This window comes from Macaca mulatta, chromosome 9, assembly GCF_049350105.2.
Source record: "Macaca mulatta isolate MMU2019108-1 chromosome 9, T2T-MMU8v2.0, whole genome shotgun sequence".
In the NCBI taxonomy this organism is placed as follows: Eukaryota; Metazoa; Chordata; class Mammalia; order Primates; family Cercopithecidae; genus Macaca; species Macaca mulatta.
In genome coordinates, this window is record NC_133414.1 from 27,557,432 (window position 1) to 27,577,566 (window position 20,135).

Genomic DNA, 20,135 nt, shown 5'->3' on the forward strand with positions numbered 1-20,135 from the left:
AACAATGTAGGAACAGAAATAGACACACAGATCAGTGGGAGACACTGTTCAGAAACAGATCCAAAGTATATTACCAAAAATGGCATTACAAATCACTAGGGAATCAGTATTGTAGAGAACTGGCTAACCATTTTGGGGAGGAGGAATTTGAATCATTCTCATATACTGTATACCAGAATGAATTCCAAACATACACACATTTAAATGCAAAAAAACCGTAAAAGAGACTGGAATTGATTTATATAATTTTGAGGGGAGAAAGGACTTGAAGAAGTTTATGTGTAGAAAATCAAAAGCACAAATGATTTTCTTTAAAAAAAATGGATATTTGACTACATAAAAATTAAAACTTTTATACTGAAAAAAAGAAAACATAAATAAAATTGCAGAACAAATGAAACTGAGGGAAAATATTTACAACATATATATCAAAGCATTTCTTTAAGCTATGAAGAGTCTCATAAATTGATCAGGAAAAGATGAACATATCAATGAAAATATTGCAATTTTCAAACTAAGAAACAAATTACCAATAAAAATATGAAAGAAGAAAGTATTCAGCTTCACTAGGAATCAATTACAAATAAATAGAAAACATTTTCTCCTATCAAATTGGCTATTTTAGAAAAATGATAGTCCTTGATGTCCATGAAATTGAATTGAAACTATTGGTGTTTTATTTGGCTGAGAGGAGTGTAATTTGTTCAGACTTTTTGAAGAGCAGTTAAATAGTATATATCAAAGAACTTTCTTGATCCCAGGAGTTCGAGGCCAGCCTGGGCAACATGGTGAAACACTACATCTACCAGATAATAATAATAATTAGCCAGGTAGGTTGTCATGCGCCTGTGGTCCCAGCTGCATGGGAGGCTGAGGTAGGAGGATCTCTTGAGTCCAGGAGGTGATGCTGCAGTGAGCCGTAATTGTGCTGTAGCACACCAGCTTGGATGACAGAGCGAGACTATGTCTCAAAAAAAAAAAAAAACTTTTACATATTTACATATTTTGAAAAATTGCTGCCCTATGCTAAGAAAATAGTACAAAATATGAACACAGATTTGTGCTTAAAATATTTATGCAGGCTTTTTTTTTTGAGATGGAGTCTCACTCTGTCTCCCAGGTAGGAGTGCAGTGGCACAATCTCTCCTCACTGCAATCTCTGCCTTCTGGCTTGAAGTGATTCTTCCGCTTCAGCCTCCCGAGTAGCTGGGACTACAGGTCTGTGCCACCATGCCTGGCTAATTTTTGGAAGTTTTTTTTTTTTTTTTTTTTTTGGAGACGGAGTCTTGCTCTGTCGCCCAGGCTGGGGTGCAGTGGCCGGATCTCAGCTCACTGCAAGCTCCACCTCCCGGGTTTACGCCATTCTCCTTAGTAGAGATGGGATTTCACCATATTAGCCTGGCTGGTCTCAAACTCCTGACCTCAGGTAATTCACCCACTTTGGCCTCCCAAAGTGCTGGGATTACAGGCGTGAGCTACTGCGGCTGGCCTATACTGGCATTTTTTACAATTTTGAACATAGGGAAACAATTTAAACATCCGCCAATTTAAAAATTATTGCTATATTATCGTATTTGTCAGAATATTATGCGCAAATTAAAGCATATTTACAAACAATATTGAACAAAATGGGAAATGCATAAGATGTTATATGAGATAAAATGTTTGTACAGACTAATGGTAGTAAATATGCCTAGAAGGAAAGAAATGCAGAATGTTAACTTAGAAGGTAAAATTTCTGCAATGAGCCTATAGTACTTCCACGATATGAAAAAATATAGGATTTAACAATCTTAGCACATAACCAAGAAACATCTTGTCACAAGTGCTAAAAGTTAAATTTAAAATGTTCAAAATATTTTAAAAGAAGAACAACAGATTTGAAAAATTAGCCAATCTGTCATGTAATAATTTTGGTTAATTATTATATTCAAAAATGAGTTTTGTTCACTGAGTTAAAGTGTTATTAATTTTAAATTCCCCATGAAATGTAATCAACATTAAATGCCAAATAAATGTTTGTTCAAGCATCCAGTTTTAACATAATTTAGTAATTGAAGTATGAAACTAAAAAGTAGGATGATATGTACATGAATGTCAAGTATAAGTACATGAATGTCAAGGTAAGTTTATGCTCTTTCTGTTGTGTATTGCAGAAGGTACTTGAAATACATTTATTGAGGTATACCCCTGAAGTCTATGTAACCTTCCAATTAATTTCTACATTTTGAAAATGTGTATGTAATAATGATATCCAAATTATGCCAAAGCTATTCATTATATTTTAAAATTATTTAGCATAATTTAGTGAAAGTATGTTTGACATCACATAAACAACCACTTGCTTGTGCAGCTGTATTCCTCTGCCAGCCAGTGTGATTTGGGTTGTGTTGTAACATGCAGTAGCCTAAGTTTAACCAGCTGAGAAAAGTTGAGAAAAGTGATCAAGAAGAGACATAGGACTCATGTTGAATAGTATCATATTTTTACATTACATAATCTCCACACATTTAATTCACGTCATTTGAAGAAGGCAGATTAAGACATTTTCATTTTGGGGGAGTGACCTCATTGCCATAATTTCTTCTAACAATGCATCTGTTTGTTTTTCAGGTGCTTCTTTGCTTTGTATTCAGGCAGATGAGCTACAAGAAGCTCTCACCTCCCACTGTGTGGTCACTAGAGGAGAAACAATTATACGACCCAATACTGTAGAAAAAGCTACCGATGTCAGGGATGCCATGGCTAAAACCTTATATAGACGTCTCTTTAGTTGGATAGTCAACTGCATTAACAGTTTGTTGAAGCATGACTCATCACCAAGGTAAAAATTAGCATATACCATTTTATGCTTGTATAAAATGTCAGCTCAGCAATTCTTTGTTTTTATTTTGGGGGTTTAAATTAAACCTTAAAGATAAAGGAGAACTTTATTTTCACATTTTAACTCTCACTGTAATGCCATTACAGCCTCACTGTAACTCCAATGAAATTTGGTTCAGAAATGCACTAGATAAACGTAGGTAATAGTAAATGGCAGAGCCATGATGTAAGCATTGTTATCTGACTGTAAGTCTAGATCATTCCTTCTTCAAGATAATTACAGCCACCATTGATTGAGTGCTCTCTATAGGCAGGGCTTATACATGGACACAAGTCCTTACATCTAAAGCTTTGTTCTGTGATAAATGCCATTTTGCATGTGGAAAAGCAAGATGGATGCCTACCATAAGATCACCTCATTCACACTTGCTTACTAAGCATAAAAGACCATTTATACACATTTCAAGGATGCAATTCATTATTTTTTTCACTAAAATACATGCCACACCATAATACTACGTATAGTCAAACTGTCTAAGAGCTTATCCATTATTTCTCCATGTTCTTAACTTTGTGTCTCTCAAAATTGCTTCTGTACCTCCTGGGTACTATCTATACCATTTTCCCATTATGATGTAATGGTCAAAATGGTTGTATGTTCTGGTACGGTCATCTATATTATGTCAAGCATTCATATGAAAATGGAACAAATTCAGGGATTTTTATTATCTGTATATTCCAGAAAATGTAGGCAAGATATTTAGAGATTTGGCCTCATTTTGTTAATTATCATCTGCATGTTTGGCACTAAATGGTACCTACCCAGAAAGGGGATCTACTATATCCACTGTAGCCTGTGTACTAAATGTACATATACTAAATATACTAAATGGCAACTTTACTTTCCATTCACTAATGAAAACCATCCAACTCTTAGATTTTAAAAATTTTTACAGAAAGTTTAAAAACTAAAGGGAGACCATTTGAAATAATGTAGTTCAACTTTGTTAAGTTGTACACTAAGTTTTTAAACAGCATATGTTGTATGCTGGGCTTTGCCACTAACTCGTTATGGGACACTGGGCAACTTACTGCATTTGTCTGGGTCTTTCCCTCCTCAACTGTTAAATAAGGGCATTGAGCCTGGCGCGGTGGCTTATGCCTCTAATCCCAGCACTTTGGGAGGCCGAGGCGGGCAGATCACAAGGTCAGGAGATCGAGACCATCCTGGCTAACATGGTGAAATCCCATCTCTACTAAAAATACAAAAAAAAAAATTAGCGGGGCATTGTGGCGGGTGCCGGTAATCCCAACTACACCAGAGGCTGAGGCAGGAGAATCGCTTGAACCCGGGAGGCAGAGCTTACAGTGAGCCAAGATCGCGCCATTGCACTCCAGCCTGGGCGACAGAGTGAGACTCTGTCTCAAAAAAAAAAAAAAAAAAACAAGGCCTTGAATGACAAGTCAGCGGTCTTAGTTGTTGGGTGTATCTTGGAGCCTTTTAAGAATGTCTTGAAAACTGCCTATTTCCTTCACTTAAAAATAAAAACTGGATATATTTCTATATCCCCACGAAAATATTGCACACTTATGATTCCAGTCCTCTTGAAAGCCATTAACAGATCCTACTTTAAGAATCTCTAAACTGGATTATTTGTAAGGTCCCTCCTGGCTCTAACACTTTTTTATGCAGTGAGTTAAATATTTATCTCTGTGGGATCCTGTGGGGCAAAGAGATTGTAAAAGGATAATAATCTTTACTAAACCAGCGTAAGTTTTAACTAGACATCTTGCCTCATAAAATAATACAGAATTATTATTCAAAATAAGAACTTTCAGATATACTCAGATAGCTTTCCTTTTGTCCATCCCAGCACATATTTAAAGTATTCTGCAGCCTGGATTTTGAATTCTGTTGCTTCCTCCAAATGTAGGGCGGATCCTTCAGCTCACAGTGTGCAGTTGCTGACTGTCATTTCCAAGTCACTCCTTTACATAATACTAAGTGTAACCCTGGAATACCTAAATGATGAACACAACGAGAAACTTTTGTACTTTCTTTTAAAAATTCACATCAACATAACTCTGTAATGTATATATTTCTTTGGGGAGGAGTAAACCTTTTAACCAATAGTAAAAAAAAAAAAAAATGTATTTGAAATACTTAATTGTAAAATAGAATCTAATTGTATTTTAAAGTATTTAAATGTAAAAATAATCCCTATGTATTTGTATCTTTCTCCAGGTTGCCATTTGTTCTATATTAAAAAATTATGAGCAAATGATCCAAAAACAATAACAATTCTTTAAAATAATTAAGATCTTTTTAGTAAGATTTTCAAAATTGTTCTCCTAAAATGAAAAACTATACTTTTTAACAGAATTTTTGCTTTTCTGGGACAGTTTTTATTGAATATGTTTTTGCCGTGTTCTAATTGCTACTCAGGTTGTTCTTGTAATTCCTGACTCACTCAAGCCTGTGACTTTGTTCTTAGGAGAAGAAAAAGTTTCTTTTGTTTCAGTATATAACAGTATCAGAGTAGTTTCTATAGTTCAAGGAAAATACTGTTCCATTTTCATATAAAAATCAATATCTGCCATTATCTTTATGTGCTATGGAGAGAAACTATTTCAGTTAAGAAAGTTTCACTCTAAGTGTATGTTCTTATAGTAGTTTCTTAGCTCAATCACAAATGGTAACTCTAAGATTCCCTGTTTTACATTACCTCTTCAGGAAATAACTCAAAATAATGCCTCTCCAATTTTTCTAGTGGGAATGGTGATGAGCTGAGCATTGGCATTCTTGATATATTTGGCTTTGAAAATTTCAAAAAAAATTCCTTCGAGCAGCTGTGCATTAACATTGCAAATGAACAAATTCAGTATTATTATAATCAACATGTGTTTGCATGGGAACAGGTAAGTCTAAGTACTTACTATAAAGATGCATGCATGTGTGTATTATAAGCAGACTTGTACAAATGAAGCAGGACCTTAACCATAGACTTAAAGCCTTAAACATTTTAGAAAGACAAAGAAAAGATTTTGTTATCTCCACGTCCATAGTAAAAACAAATAAAAACAAAAAAACTGGCGTGAATTTAGTGTGACTTCATATGTGATGTTAAATGTCCTCCATTGATAATCGGTACACTCTTCTCCAAAACTTACAATTCTGAGCCTTTGTAAACAAAGAAATTTCCTTTGAAAATTTAAGTAAACAGATATGTCCAACAGTTTTTCTTTCTGTAGACTACATAAGCTGAAATTCTGTTTAAAATTTCAATATCCATCTAAAAGCCATTAAACTTCAGAATTCCAGTAGCTAGGCAACAGAACATAAGAAAATAGGTTTGATGCAAATGCCATGAAATGATAATTTTGTACAGGGTACAATGTGTAATTTATGAATCAGCTTCAAAAAAATATTCCTCCATAGAGAAAAATCAGACTTACTTAAATCACATTTGATGAACTGTAATACTAAGAATATTTTAATTATTTTATTAAGTCTAAAAGAGTCGTATTTAATATCATCCAGTATGTCATTTGTCTCCTTCAAATAATATTATATTGTTTTGCATTTAAATTAGAGGTACATGAACTTCATTTTATTCAAAATATTTAGGCTTCTTTTTTTTTTTTTTTTTTTTTTTTTTTGAGACGGAGTCTCACTCTGTCGCCCAGGTTGGAGTGCAGTGGCCGGATCTCAGCTCACTGCAAGCTTCACCTCCCAGGTTTACGCCATTCTCCTGCCTCAGCCTCCTGAGTAGCTGGGACTACAGGCGCCCGCCACCTCGCCCAGCTAGTTTTTTGTATTTTTAGTAGAGACGGGGTTTCACCGTGTTAGCCAGGATGGTCTCGATCTCCTGACCTCGTGATCCGCCTGTCTCGGCCTCCCAAAGTGCTGGGATTACAGGCTTGAGCCACCGCGCCCGGCCTTTAGGCTTCTTAAGAATTTATTTTGGAATTACATTTTGAAAACTGTGGTCACAAAATAAAACATTGCGATTTTGACATTTCTTAAGCCAAAAGAAGACATAAATTTAAGACCGTATCTAGTTGTTCAGCTCTCTTTCATCTATCCCAGAATGTTCCATCAGATATTAATTCCCTCTCCCTGTCTCCCTCTTCTTGTCTCCTTCTCTACTCCTCTCCACCGGTGCCCTCCCATAGCCCAGATATGTGAAGAAATCTCTTTAAAATCTTAAAAACAAACAGAATAAAAAACAAAACCCTTTTACACTCTGCTTATTTATCTCTGTAGCATGGTCCTCTCTCTTCCCCTCACAGCTAAGCTCCTTGAAAGCATGTTCAGCACTCACTGCATTGCGTTTCTTCCTTCCCCATCTGGTACACTGAGGCGTATCTGGCTCTGACCTCCCGACTCCCCTGGAATAGCCCTTCCTCATCTCATCAGTCATTAGTTCATTTTTGTCTTTCTCACTAGGCTGTAAACTCCTTTAGGTCATATATTGTGTCTTAATTCTTTTTGTCTTTTTAGAGGCTGACGTGTAGCAAGTGCTCAATGAGTATTAATTAAACTAATGTTGCCCTGCTTTAATGCTTCACAATACTCATAGCATCCATTTGAGCCAGAGACCAAAACAAGTACAAAATTTTTGGTTTGAACTTTTTGATATGATCTATCAGAACTGCCAGCTTTATGGGACCAGGTGCATCCCCATGCATTGCTCATCTGATGAGTTACTGACTTGCATTGGAAGACCTCTGTTGTTCTTTTGGTGGTTGGGTAGACTCTGGTTTTAGCCTTAACCAAGGTACAGATATTTCAATAATTATTGCTTTTCACTTTTTATAAAATGTTACAGTTTACAAATTGCTTTTGCTTTTTTTTTTTTTTTTTTTTATACTGAGTCTCATTCTGTCACCCAGGCTGGAGTGCAGTGGGGCAATATTGGCTGACTGCAGCCTCCGCCTCCTGGGCTCAAGCAATCCTCCTGCCTCAGTCTCCCAAGTAGCTGGGACCACAGTCATGCACCACCACACCTGGCTAATTTTTGCATTTTTTTCATGGAGACGGGATTTCACTGTTTTGGCCAGAGTGGTCTTGAACTCCTGAGCTCAAACAATCTGCCTGTCTCAGCCTCCCAAAGTTTTGGGATTACAGGTGTGAGCCACCAAGCCTGGCCTACAAGTTGCTTTGATTGCTAGCCTTGAATTTCATTCATGATCCCAATGCTCTTAATTCTTTTGTCTATGGGCTTGTTAAACAATTATTCTATAAAGCCCTTTAAGATATTCTTGAGAGGATTTCAAAATAAAACAAACTCAAACTTTCCCCCAACAAAATAAAAAAATTCAACTAGAATCCAGGATTATACAAACCACTTTGAGGAATTAAAACAATTTCCAGTATTTTCAGGTGACTTCCTAGAGTAACTACCTAGGAATTTCTGCTTCATAATTTTATGAAGTAGACATTGGCAGTTGAGTATGATCAGATTGATGAATGTGTTATCCAGAAGATACAGAATTAGTCAATGACTCTCTTGATTTTAACACGTGAGTGTACTTGTTTTTTCTTTCTAACACCCAGGTGAAGGCTGAAAATGTAACTGAGAAAAGCTAACTAACTGTATGTATTAACTATCACAGACACAGAGCACACTTACACTAATTTCTGTAAATGAGAAACTGCTATTAAATCTTGAATTAAAGTCATAGTCTACATTTTTTGGTAGAATATAATCACAGATTTGACCTAACTGAGAACTCCTTGGTTTAATAGAGCCATTATTGCCTATCAGAAAGAAATAGTGTTCTCACTTTCATGAGATGTACAAATGATCCGGCCAGATCTCAGCACAAGCCTTGGGCAGCACCTTTACAGGTGAAGCACTTCTGTTCTTACTTAAACCAATAAACATTATTTTTATTGACAGTTCTACAACACTAGAACATAAATAACAGTCTGCTGAAAGTGTTTTCCTATTTAGTCCAATTTCAGTGTATTCGTAATAGAGAGTGGGACACTCCAGCAAAGCTATTTACAAAGGTATTTTGAATATCATTTTCACGTTGCCTTCCATTAGAAAAAGATCAGTAAACTACAATTAAATATTTTTAGTGAAAGAATTTATAATGGTGACCTAATCTATAGCATGCAGAGTAGATAGTTTTATGTTTCTTGGAGTTGTTTCCAACTGTTTGTATTACTTTTGAAACATTTTCCTAATTCCAGGAATTTCTATTATCCACTCACTGGCAGCTATACCTCCTTTCTCTTCATAACCTACTTTCCTATGGACAGTTACTGTATGCCTCAGAATCTCTTAATAACGACCTGGAGCATCCAATTTGCATCCCTTTATTTTCCTTATTATCTAGATATTTAGAATGTTAAGAGAGCTTGTGTATAGAAGCATTATTTTTCTATGTGTAAAATATGTAGCTCCTAAACTTTTTCTGGAGTTTGATATTTCATAGTATTTGAAGCTTTTACAGTTTCCCAGTACTAGAAGAATAATTTTATGTATATTTATTTTAATAAAATCTAAAGATACTATTTGTATCTGAAAACAATAGTTTGAAAATTAAATGGTAATCTATGTTCCCATCCTGCAAATAGAAGATGATCAGCCAAGAAGTAGAGCTGTAATTATTTTAAAATTTAAGACTCAAACTCTTCTAAATGAGTTGCAGCTGAAAAGTATATAATTTACTCTCGATTGTGTCAATTCCATGAATATAGTATTCATATTTCAGCCTTTGCTATTACATTCGTACACCATTATTGTGTCATACATTGTCAACTTCCATTTTCTGAGAGGCTTTTAGTTTGCATCTCAAATGGCAGTTATCCCATTTCCAAGAAGGAAAGCATGTTTCTCACAATAGCCTTCACACTGAATTTCCACGATAAATATAAAGCCAAGGTTTCAGTTTTGTTTGTTTTCTGGTTTTCTTCATGGGAAAGGGAGCTCAACAGTAATCAAACTGTGATGTAAGGACTGAAGTTCTCTGGAATCATCTACCTCATATTAGAATCCCGCATGAGAAATGTACATACCTTATCAAAAGTATTCTCATGCTGCTGCTATAGTGGTGGTTTTCGCCCTTTGTCTTCATTTTGCACTGTGGTATCATCATTGTGGTATAGAACATACAAAAGAAATGATCCCTGCTCCCTAGAAGTTTACACTTCAAATCAAGGAGAGCACACACAAAGGACTGGTCAATCCTGGGCATGACTTTGAATTGGAACAAATGCCATTGTTCTTAAGGGCCAGTGAGCACCTAAAACATGTGTATGACGCTACAGAGTATTGTTCTAGAATCCTGAAGATTCACTCCACTTATTTATATGTGCCTATTTGTATTTTGGATAAGCTTTCTTCACCCATTAGAGCAGCACATCTGACTCTTAACTGAACTAAAGTTTGTTTTTAAAATGAGCTATTACTATTTATTTCTGTAGAAGGATGAGCTTTTACAGGCGTCATTTAGAAATGCACCCATGGGTTTAGAACTGAATGTCAGAAGTCGTTTTAGAAGCAGGAAACTATTTACAGCGCATAGTGGAAACAGTAACTGTGCAGTTATGGCTCTGGCTTCTCTTGCAGAAAGTAATGTGTATGACTGTCATCTCCAGCTGTTCACATCCTAAAGTTTACAGTGTTTGAGATTTTAAATGTGGGCTCCAACCCATAATTTGTGACAATTACAAAGAATAAAAATTCACTTAATATAAAATACCTACATTTTCAAAACTTTTTACATTATAAAGTAAAAATAACCAGTCATCTGATTTTTAAAAATGTGTGGACAATTAAAAACAAACCCTTATCAGGGTCTTCCCATTGTTTTGCTCAAAAGTGTGAAGTCTAAATCCAACTTTCTTGCCTATTAAGTCATATGTGTGTAAATGGTAACATTTGTCCCATTTTAGCTCTCCAAGTAATAAGCATTTCCTTTAAACGTCAAAGCAGCCAAATACATTTGAGAAGCCTTTAATACAACAAATCTTCCTTTTTAAGTGCTTGACCAAGTGTTAGGTCTGAGACCACATTTAAATATTCCTTAAAAGTTTCACACACTGAAGATGGCAGCTGATGTCCACGTGGTTGGGTGTTTGGAGGTGTGTCGGGGCCCTGGCAGCAACTCTGGCCTGTGGACCTGTTGCTCTTCTTTCCCTCTGGTTTCACAGATGGCCTCTCCGGCTCTGTGTTCCTCATCCCTGCTAAGCAGCTGCGTAGCACACTTAGTCTGTTTCTCTTTCATTGGTGAAGCTTGGTCGACACCCTTAATGTGATGTGGGGATTTGTGGTACTTATTTTGATAATTTAATGATATTCTTAAAAGTTTTTTTTTTTTTTTCCTTTTCTGAGTTGGGGTCTTGCCCTGCCGCCCAAACTGGAGTGCAGTGGCACAATCAAGACTCACTGTAGTATCGAACTCCTGAGTTCAAGTCATCCTCCTACCTTGGCCTCCTGAGTAGTTGGGGCTACTGGCGTGTACCACCATGCCTGGCTAAATTTTTAGAATTTTTGATAAAAAGTAATTCTCAGTGAAATACATAGTTCAAAGCCTAGATCCATATGATAGTATTGTCATTTTCTACATGTGAGATTAGAGCATACTGTTGACAAACCAAAATACAATTTTTTGGTAAAGATTTAAACATGACAGTAATGGAAAAATAGTTTAAGGTGAAAGAGATCCTAATATATAGAACACTGTATTTCTGAATTTCTAATCCGAATGCCTCCTTATTCTAAGCTGATACCTATTAATACAATATAAATCTGTAAAATCCTTTACATCTCTTAAATGGTTTTGAGAAACAGGTATATACAAAAAGTGACTAAGTTGGAATTTTCATCTTAGCATGCATTAGTATATATTTTTCTGAATAAGGAAGCTGCTAAGGGAGAAATATTCTAAAACTCATCTCTTCAAATTTTAATAAAATATATGTAAAATAAAGCATGAATATTTTATTAGGAATTTCCAAAATACTTTCTCATTAGGTTATTTGTCAAATTCTGAATTAATGACTTGTGTCATCTCAAGTTAATGATGGCCAGCATTCTCTACAACTTGCTATTAACATTAACATAAAAACTAACAGGATCATCAATATCAGCTTTGAATAGAAAATGCAGAAAGAAATAGATTTCAAATCATAAATCTTATTTTATAATGAGTTCACATTTTTACAGGACATATATTATCACCATTTTTTAGAATTTAAAAAAATAGTTATTTCATTGAAGTGTTATTAAAAATATGTGTATATAGAAAAAGAGAATGAAAAATCAAACATGATGATGTGTTAACAATTATGGAATAACCACCATGTAAAGGGTACACAGGAGTTCTTTGTACTATTCTTGAAATTTGCTGTAAGTTTTAAATTATTTCAAAATGAAAAGTGGCAAAAGTTTTTTTTCCACTGTAATAAACATAAAACATACTCAGTTCATCCTGAGTTCTGGTAGCACCCTTATAGAAATCTTAGATTTTCAACCTTTAAAATCTTTCTGTTTGATAAAGGAGGATTTTTGTCAATGGTTAGAATAAGCAACTTCTTCTCAATGGTTTCTCTCTACCATGGGCAATGTTTTCATGAATAGGCACACTCATTTGAGCAGTGGTGAGTAGGAGTTCTTTTACTAAAATACAGACTTCAGGGACTACATATGTCTATGTAGCTTCTTTCCTGTTGCAAACATTCTGTCCACAGTCTTAACCACATTTATTCATTGAGTTTCATAACATATCCAAGCAGTTGTGCATTCTGAAATATTAGAACTAGAAGAAACCTAAATAGATTATCTATATTTCATGGATTAAAATGACTCCTTCTCTTCAACTGTGATTTGCCCAAGGTTATAGGACAGTGAAATGAAACCAGGACCAAAGTAAGGGGCTTCTGACAGCTATCCATGGTTTTTCTCATGAACAAATAAGTAAGCAAGGACCAGGGATCTAGTAATCTCCTGTGCAGAAGAAAAAGGTGCTCTTTCCTTCTTTTCTTTCTTTCTAAATAGATAAGAGCACCCTTTTCTTCTGCATAGAAGATTACTTTACTGGAATAATCTATTAGATTACTAATTATTAGGTTATTATTAGATCACAAATTATTAATTATTTAATTATTAGATTATTCATATTGGATCAGAAAGAAGGAAAGAAAAGAAGCATAGGTCAGTCTTAACATGAAAAGCCAAGGAGAATCAACATAAGGCAGGATAGAAGAAGGTAGGAAATCCCAGGGAGCACTGAGGCTGGCAGCAGAGGCCAGCAAGGGTTATGACAGCTGGAGACCCCTCACAGGAAGGAACTAGAACTAGAAGGTGGAATAACTGGAAAGGAGAATACAGCCACAAGCAAAGAAATCTCAGACATGATTTTAGGGTTGGAATGGAAAGGCAGAGAGCATCTTTGCCACACCCTAAAGAACAGAAACTCAACCGGGCACACTGGCTCACACTTGTAATCCCAGCACTTCGGGAGGCTGAGGAGGGTGGATCACCTGAGGTCAGGAGTTCGAGACCAGCCTGGCCAACATGGCGACACCTCATCTCTACTAGAAATACAAAAATTGGCCAGGTATGGTGGTGGGTGTCTAGAATCCCAGCTACTCGGGAGGCTGAGGCAGCAGAATCACTTGAATCTGGGGGCCGGAGGTTGCAGTGAGCTGAGATCGGGTCCACTTCACTCCAGCCTGGGTGAAAGAGCAAAACTTCATCTCAAAAGAAAAGAAAAGAAAAGAAACTCTATCTTTCTGATCTTTAAATTCTACCTTCTGCAGCCCCACCTACCCCTAACCACACATAGAGTAGGCACTCCTCGAACATTTCTGGAATTTGAGTATATCACATCCTCTGCAGTGAATCTGTACAAAGACAGCATCACAAACCCCAGGTGAATTACCAGTGCCATCTCATGATATGAATCTCATTCTTCCTCCCGTGACCTAAAATGGGTAGGACCATAAAAAAGTGGACTAAACTTATAAAAATAAAAGAGATACTGATTTATGACTTGAAAACAAGAAATACAGGAGAATATTGAGGGTCATATATACCAGCTATTAACATTTCCCCATTCTGGAATATCTACAACTGCGGAGCAGTGTCAAATGATGAACTTGTCTATTGGAGAAGGCTATGACATTGTTCCCCAGGTGTAAGTTCTGTGAAATAACTAAGTGTTCCCTGTCACTGCATGTGCTAGCCTTTTATAAAAGAAAGATGTCACGAGCCAAAGTACTCAAATCACTTCAATTGGTGACTTTGGAAGAATCTTTTTAAAACTTTGGGCTTACATAAAACTATCAGAAGGTAGTAGAAAGTGTTCTCCTATAGTAAAATGATGAGGTGGTGTGTCAGGGGGAGTGGGGAGAAGACTATTCCAGAACCATCTATTGTTTACATGAGGATGTAGTCAGCCTACTTAGGCAGTGTTCATCTACTGCTATCTGGATTGGTGCTAAGAAATAAAAACACATTAAGTACAGATTGGCTGGGCATGGTGGCTCGTGCCTGTAATGCCAGCACTTTGGGAGGCCAAGGTCCGCAGAATCACTTGAGGCTGGGAGTTTGAGACCAGCCTGGCCAATGTGGTGAAACTCCATCTCTACTAAAAATACAAAAATTAATGGGGCATGGCAGCATGTGCCTGTACCCAGCTACTCAGGAGGCTGAGGCATAAGAATTGCTTGAACCCAGGAGGCAAAGTTTGCAGTAAGTGGAATTCGTGCCACTGCACTCCAGCCTGGGCCATGGAGCAAGACTCCATCTCAAAAAAAAAAAAAAAAAAAAAAAGACCCACACAGTAAGTACAGGTTGATTGGTCTGGTGTGTACTAATGTAGGTGATCAGACTACATAAAAAAATAAAATTATTGTTGATTCTTAAAGATTTAGGTAGTACATGGAAGGGCAATAAATATTCATTTCTGAGTGCTAAAGTTATTTGTGAACTAGAAATATAGGTTATTCTATATTTTAAATTATCCCAGACCTGGGTAATTTCGGAACTTCAACTAAGGAAACAAAGATTTGAAATAGTTCACTGTTGCAGGAAGTCAGGGACCTCGAATGGAGGGACTGGCTGGAGCCACGGCAGAGGAACATAAACTGTGAAGATTTCATGGACATTTACCAGTTCCCAAATAATACTTTCATAATTTCTTATGCCTGTCTTACTTTAATCTCTTAATCCTGTTATCTTCATAAGCTAAGGATGCATGTCACCTCAGGACTACTGTGATAGTTGTGTTAACTATACAAATTGATTGTAAAATATGTGTTTGAACAATATTAAATCAGTGCACCTTGAAAAAGAACAGAGTAACGGCGATTTTAGGGAACAAAGGAAGACAACCATAAGGTCTGACTGCCTGCAGGGTCAGACAAAAAGAGCCATATTTTTCTTCTTGTAGAGAGCCTATAAACGGATGTGCGAGTAGGGAAGATATCGCTAAAAAGATATCTTTTCCTAGCAAGGATTAATACTCTGGGAAAGGAATTCATTCCTGGGGGGAGGTCTATAAATGGCTGCTCTAGGAATGTCTGTCCTATGCGGTTTAGATAAGGACTGAGATATGCCCTGGTCTCTTAGAGTACCCTCAGGCTTACTAGGGTGGGGAAAAACCCCGCCCTGATAAATTTGAGGTCAGACTGGTTCTCTGCTCTCGAACCCTGTTTTCTGCTGTTTAAGATGTTTATCAAGACAATATGTGCCCCACTGAACATAGACCCTTATCACTAATTCTGCTTTTGCCCTTTGCCTTGTGATCTTTGTTGGATGCCTATCAGGAGTTTCTGATTTTGCCCTTGTCCTGTTTCCTCAGAAGCATGTTATCTTTGTTCTCCTTTTTGCCCTTTGAAGCGTGTGATCTTTGTGACCTAATCCCTGTTCTTGCACCCCCTCCCCTTTTGAAATCCGTAATAAAACTTGCTGGCTTTAAGGCTCAGGTGGGCATCCTGATATGTTCACGGTCCTACTGATATGTGATGTCACCCCTGACAGCCCAGCTGTAAAATTCCTCTCTTTGTACTCTTTCTCTTTATTTCTCAGCCAGCCAACACTTATGGAAAATAGAAAGAACCTACGTTGAAATACTGGGGGCAGGTTCCCCCAATAGTTCACCATTATTCAAGTCCATCTTCCCAACGAATGGTACCTCATTTGGGTCTTCCAACTGCATTTTTTATTATTAGAGATCTGACTTCTAACAATGTTCTAGAATTCTGTTTAAAGTCAAATTCTAAGGAATACTTGAAGACTGTAGCTTGTCATATCTCAAGAACCTGCTGATAAGATTATGTTATGATAATAATATCATCATCATGGTGACAGAAGGAAAAATTTTCAAGCTTGGGGCTTACATTTTTCTTCAGAGTTACTCATATTATTGAAAGGCGAGAGATGTCTTACTTTGTGTGCCACAGAGAGGCAATGCAAGAGCAATAGAAGCAGTGTGAGCAAGCTGACGAGGAAGGGGTCTAGACCTCCAGGCAAGGGCTGCAGAAACCACAGCTGATGTTGTGACTGCCCTTGTCAAGTCAGTCCACTGAGATCAACACTAAAGAGGATGATTTCCCCAGGAAAGTCACTCAAATGCCAGCTTCATGAATGGATTCCTGTAGAATGTAGTCACAGGACCAAGAGGACACACAGAAGCAAATGGGAAAGAGACCAGGGAGCAAACATCAACCTGACACCAAGGATGTTTTCAAGAAAGTCCAGGAGACTTTCCCTTCATTTAACTCTGATTGCTAGCTTCACAAATCTTCAGCAGCATCACAACAACTGATGCTGTAAGGAAGCCTCTGAGTCCAAAACATGTCATGTTTCTTATTATCTAGTTTCAAAACAATAATACTCCTAATAATGGTTGACAGACATTAAGTATGTAGTATGTGCTAAGCATGTATCTACTTTATTTCTCCCAAAATCTATCCTCTTAAGTAAATACATAATCAAAGAAATGCAAATACAACAATAGGCTACCATTCCCCCCATCAAAAATAGATGTAAAAATATATATATTTTGAGACAGAGTTTCACTCTTGTTGCCCAGGCTGGAGTGCAATGAATGGCATGATCTCGCCTCACTGCAACCTCCAACTCCTGGGTTCAAGTGATTCTCTTACCTCAGCCTCCCAAGTAGCTGGGATTACAGGTATGAACCACTACATCCAGCTAATTTTGTATTTTTAGTAGAGATGGAGTTTCTCCATGTTGGTCAGGCTGGTCTTGAACTCCTGAGCTCAGGTGATCTGCCCGCCTCAGCCTCCCAAAGGATTAAAAATATTTCAATGAAAATATTCATTGCTTGTGAGGATGCAGCAAGTTAGAAGTGTTTATGATTACAGTGCAGTTTCTGCAAGCTTTCAAAAAATCAATCTACAGCCGGGAGCAGTGGCTCATGCCTGTCATCCCAGCACTTTGGGAGGCCAAGGTTGGGGTGCAGTGGGGGATTCATTTGAGGTCAGGAGTTTGAGACCAGCCTGGCCAACATGGCAAAACCCGACTTTACTAAAAATACAAAAATTAGCCAGGCGTGGTAGTGCATGCTTGTAATCCCAGCTACTCTAGAGGCCGAGGCAGGAGAATCACTTGAACCTAGGAGGCAGAGGTTGCAGTGAGCTGAGATCATGCTGCCACACACCAGCCTGGGCAACAGACTGTCTTTAAAAAAAAAAAAAAAAAAAAATCAATCTACAAACACGTTTCAGAATCCTGTAAAATGTTCATAGCATGTGATCATCTACTCAGTTTTAAGATGTAATAGAAAATACAGAAAAGCCTGATGCACAAAAGAGGTACCCCAGAGCATGGTAGAGTGCATGGAGAGTGACCAGTTAAGGAAGGGAAATTGCTGAATTAGGAAAATGAAGGAAGGTCTCTCTGAGGAGGTGAGACCTAAATGATGAAAGTGAACCTTCATTGTATTACTCATCTGTGCTGAGTAATCTGTACTTAAATTTGCACCTGATTTATAAGCCATGTGGACGCTTGCAGCCTCTCTCAGCCCATGGTGACCACCCTTCCATACTGCTGTGCAAGTCTGAGGGCTCAATGTAGTCATCTTGAATCTCTCCTGGAATGGCCCTTTGGCCCTAAATATTTAAGTTTGTTGTTTAGGCCGTAGCTGGAGAGGTGCACCTTTTATGGGCTTTCCTGCCATTGTGCCGCTTCATGACTCAGACTCAAAATTCAATGAAAAACAAGGGAGAGGCTGGGCACAGTGTCTTATGCCTGTAATCCCAGCACTTTGGGAGCCTGAGGCACATGGATCACTTGAGGTCAGGAGTTCAAGACCAGCCTGGCCAATATGGTGAAACCCCGTCTCTACTAAAAATAAAAGAATTAGCTGGACATGGTGGCAGATGCCTGTAATCCCAGCTACTCGGGAGGCTGAGGCAGGTAGAATTACTTGAACCCAGGAGGTGGAAGTTGCAGTGAGCTAAGATAGTGCCACTGCATTCCAGCCTGCGTGACAGAGCAAGACTGTCTCAAAAAAAAAATAGAAGAAGAAGAAGAGGAAGAGGAAGAAGAAGAAGAAGGAGAAGGAGAAGGAGAAGGAGAAGGAGAAGAAGAAGAAGAAGAAGAAGAAGAAGAAGAAGAAGAAGAAGAAGAAGAAGAAGAGGAAGAAGAGGAAGAAGAAAAGAAGAAGAAGAGAAGAAGAAGAAGAAGAAGAAGAAGAAGAAGAAGAAGAAGAAGAAGAAGAAGAAGAAGAAGAAGAAGAAGAAGAAGAAGGAAGAAGAAGGAAGAAGAAGGAAGAAGAAGGAAGAAGAAGAAGGAGAAGGAGAAGGAGAAAAGAAAGAAGAAAAACAAGGGACAACTTTACCCAGGTGTGGGATTTCCTAAGATTTCCTAACATCTAAATCTTCTGATTTTCCTGAAGAAAATAGATATATAATCACCTATTTTCAAAAGGGAACTCAGACAGTCTGAAGAGAGTAGGAATTGTATTGACTAAACACTTCAGCTTTAACACAGTTAATAACTCTGCTCATCTTCTGCTTTAAATGTATATTTGTTTGTTTGTTTGTTTTTTGGTTTTTGTTTTCTGAGACGAAGTCTCACTCTGTAGCCCAGGCTGGAGTGCAGTGGCGCGATCTCAGCTCACTGCAACCTCCGCCTCCCGGGTTCACGCCATTCTCCTGCCTCAGCCTCCTGAGTAGCTGGGGCTCCAGGCACCCGCCACCACACCTGGCTAATGTTTTGTATTTTTAGTAGAGACAAGGTTTCCATGTGTTAGCCAGGATGGTCTCGATCTCCTGACTTCATGATCCGCCCACCTAAGCCTCCCAAAGTGCTGGGATTACAGGCATGAGCCACCGTGCTGGTCCCTAAATATATTTTTAATGTACAGGGCAGAGCAGAGGACTTTCTGAAGAAATAGGAGCTTTGTTTCTCCACATATGCTTGAAAACAACTAAGCATTTTGGGATCATAACTGCTATATAATACATAATTATTTTAGGCATTATAATTTTGCTAAAAGTATTTTATAAATTCTGAATAATAGCGTTTTTTTCTGCATTGGTTTGCCTGAAGTTCCTAATACTAACAAGTGTCTTGAAGGGGAGCCCATTGTTTTCCACGCCACTCATCTCTGCTCTGTGTGACCCGCCACAGAAACAATCAGTGGATTTTGACACAGGCAAATAGAAATGACAAATGCATTAGTTTAGACCTTAACCTCGTGTACTTTCTATATAAAACAGACAAAAGTTGTTTTGAACTTTGCAGTTGCCATTTAAACTATAATATGCTGTGAGCATGATGTGTCTAACAGTAAAATAATTCTAGGTCTACTCACTTCTCCCAAGGTTACCTTCAAACACAAAAGCTGTGAAACTTCAAGTCATCGTTTTCATTTTCATATACTGGATAAGCTAAATGCCTTTTAGGTTCTCCACCTTTTAGACCATCTATTCTTCTCATTTTTGTGAATTAGATTTCACTTTATTTAAAAATATACATTTATTTTTCCTGGTGACACCTTTGAAATGAAATTTCAGCTTCATAAGGCCCCTACCGTAGTGATTAAAAGCTCTAGCTTATCAAAATGTCCCACCTGCCACTGGCTACATTGCAGATGTTCCCAGAAATTTTTCTTTCTCTTTACTATTGTAGTACATTATACATCGTAATTATCCATCATATGTTACCTTGCATTATTACTCGAATTATATTTGAACTCTGTGGAGGGCCAGGAGCTCGTTTTAAACTTCTCTGTCACCCACTATAGTGCCTTCGGTATTCAATGAATTAAAGCATATATTAAAATAACAATGAAGATGGTCTGTAATTTAAACATGG

At 37.4% G+C, this 20,135-nt stretch overlaps 1 protein-coding gene across 1 annotated transcript in view; it reads left to right on the top strand.

Annotated features, from left to right (window-relative positions):
* The window catches only part of MYO3A (myosin IIIA), a 249,363-nt gene that overhangs the window by 159,512 nt on the left and 69,716 nt on the right, over positions 1-20,135 (top strand). Inside the window, exons 17-18 of the mRNA XM_015146647.3 lie at positions 2,614-2,824; positions 5,595-5,742. Of these exons, the coding sequence (XP_015002133.3) occupies positions 2,614-2,824; positions 5,595-5,742 (359 nt within the window). The remainder of the gene's footprint in view (positions 1-2,613; positions 2,825-5,594; positions 5,743-20,135) is intronic.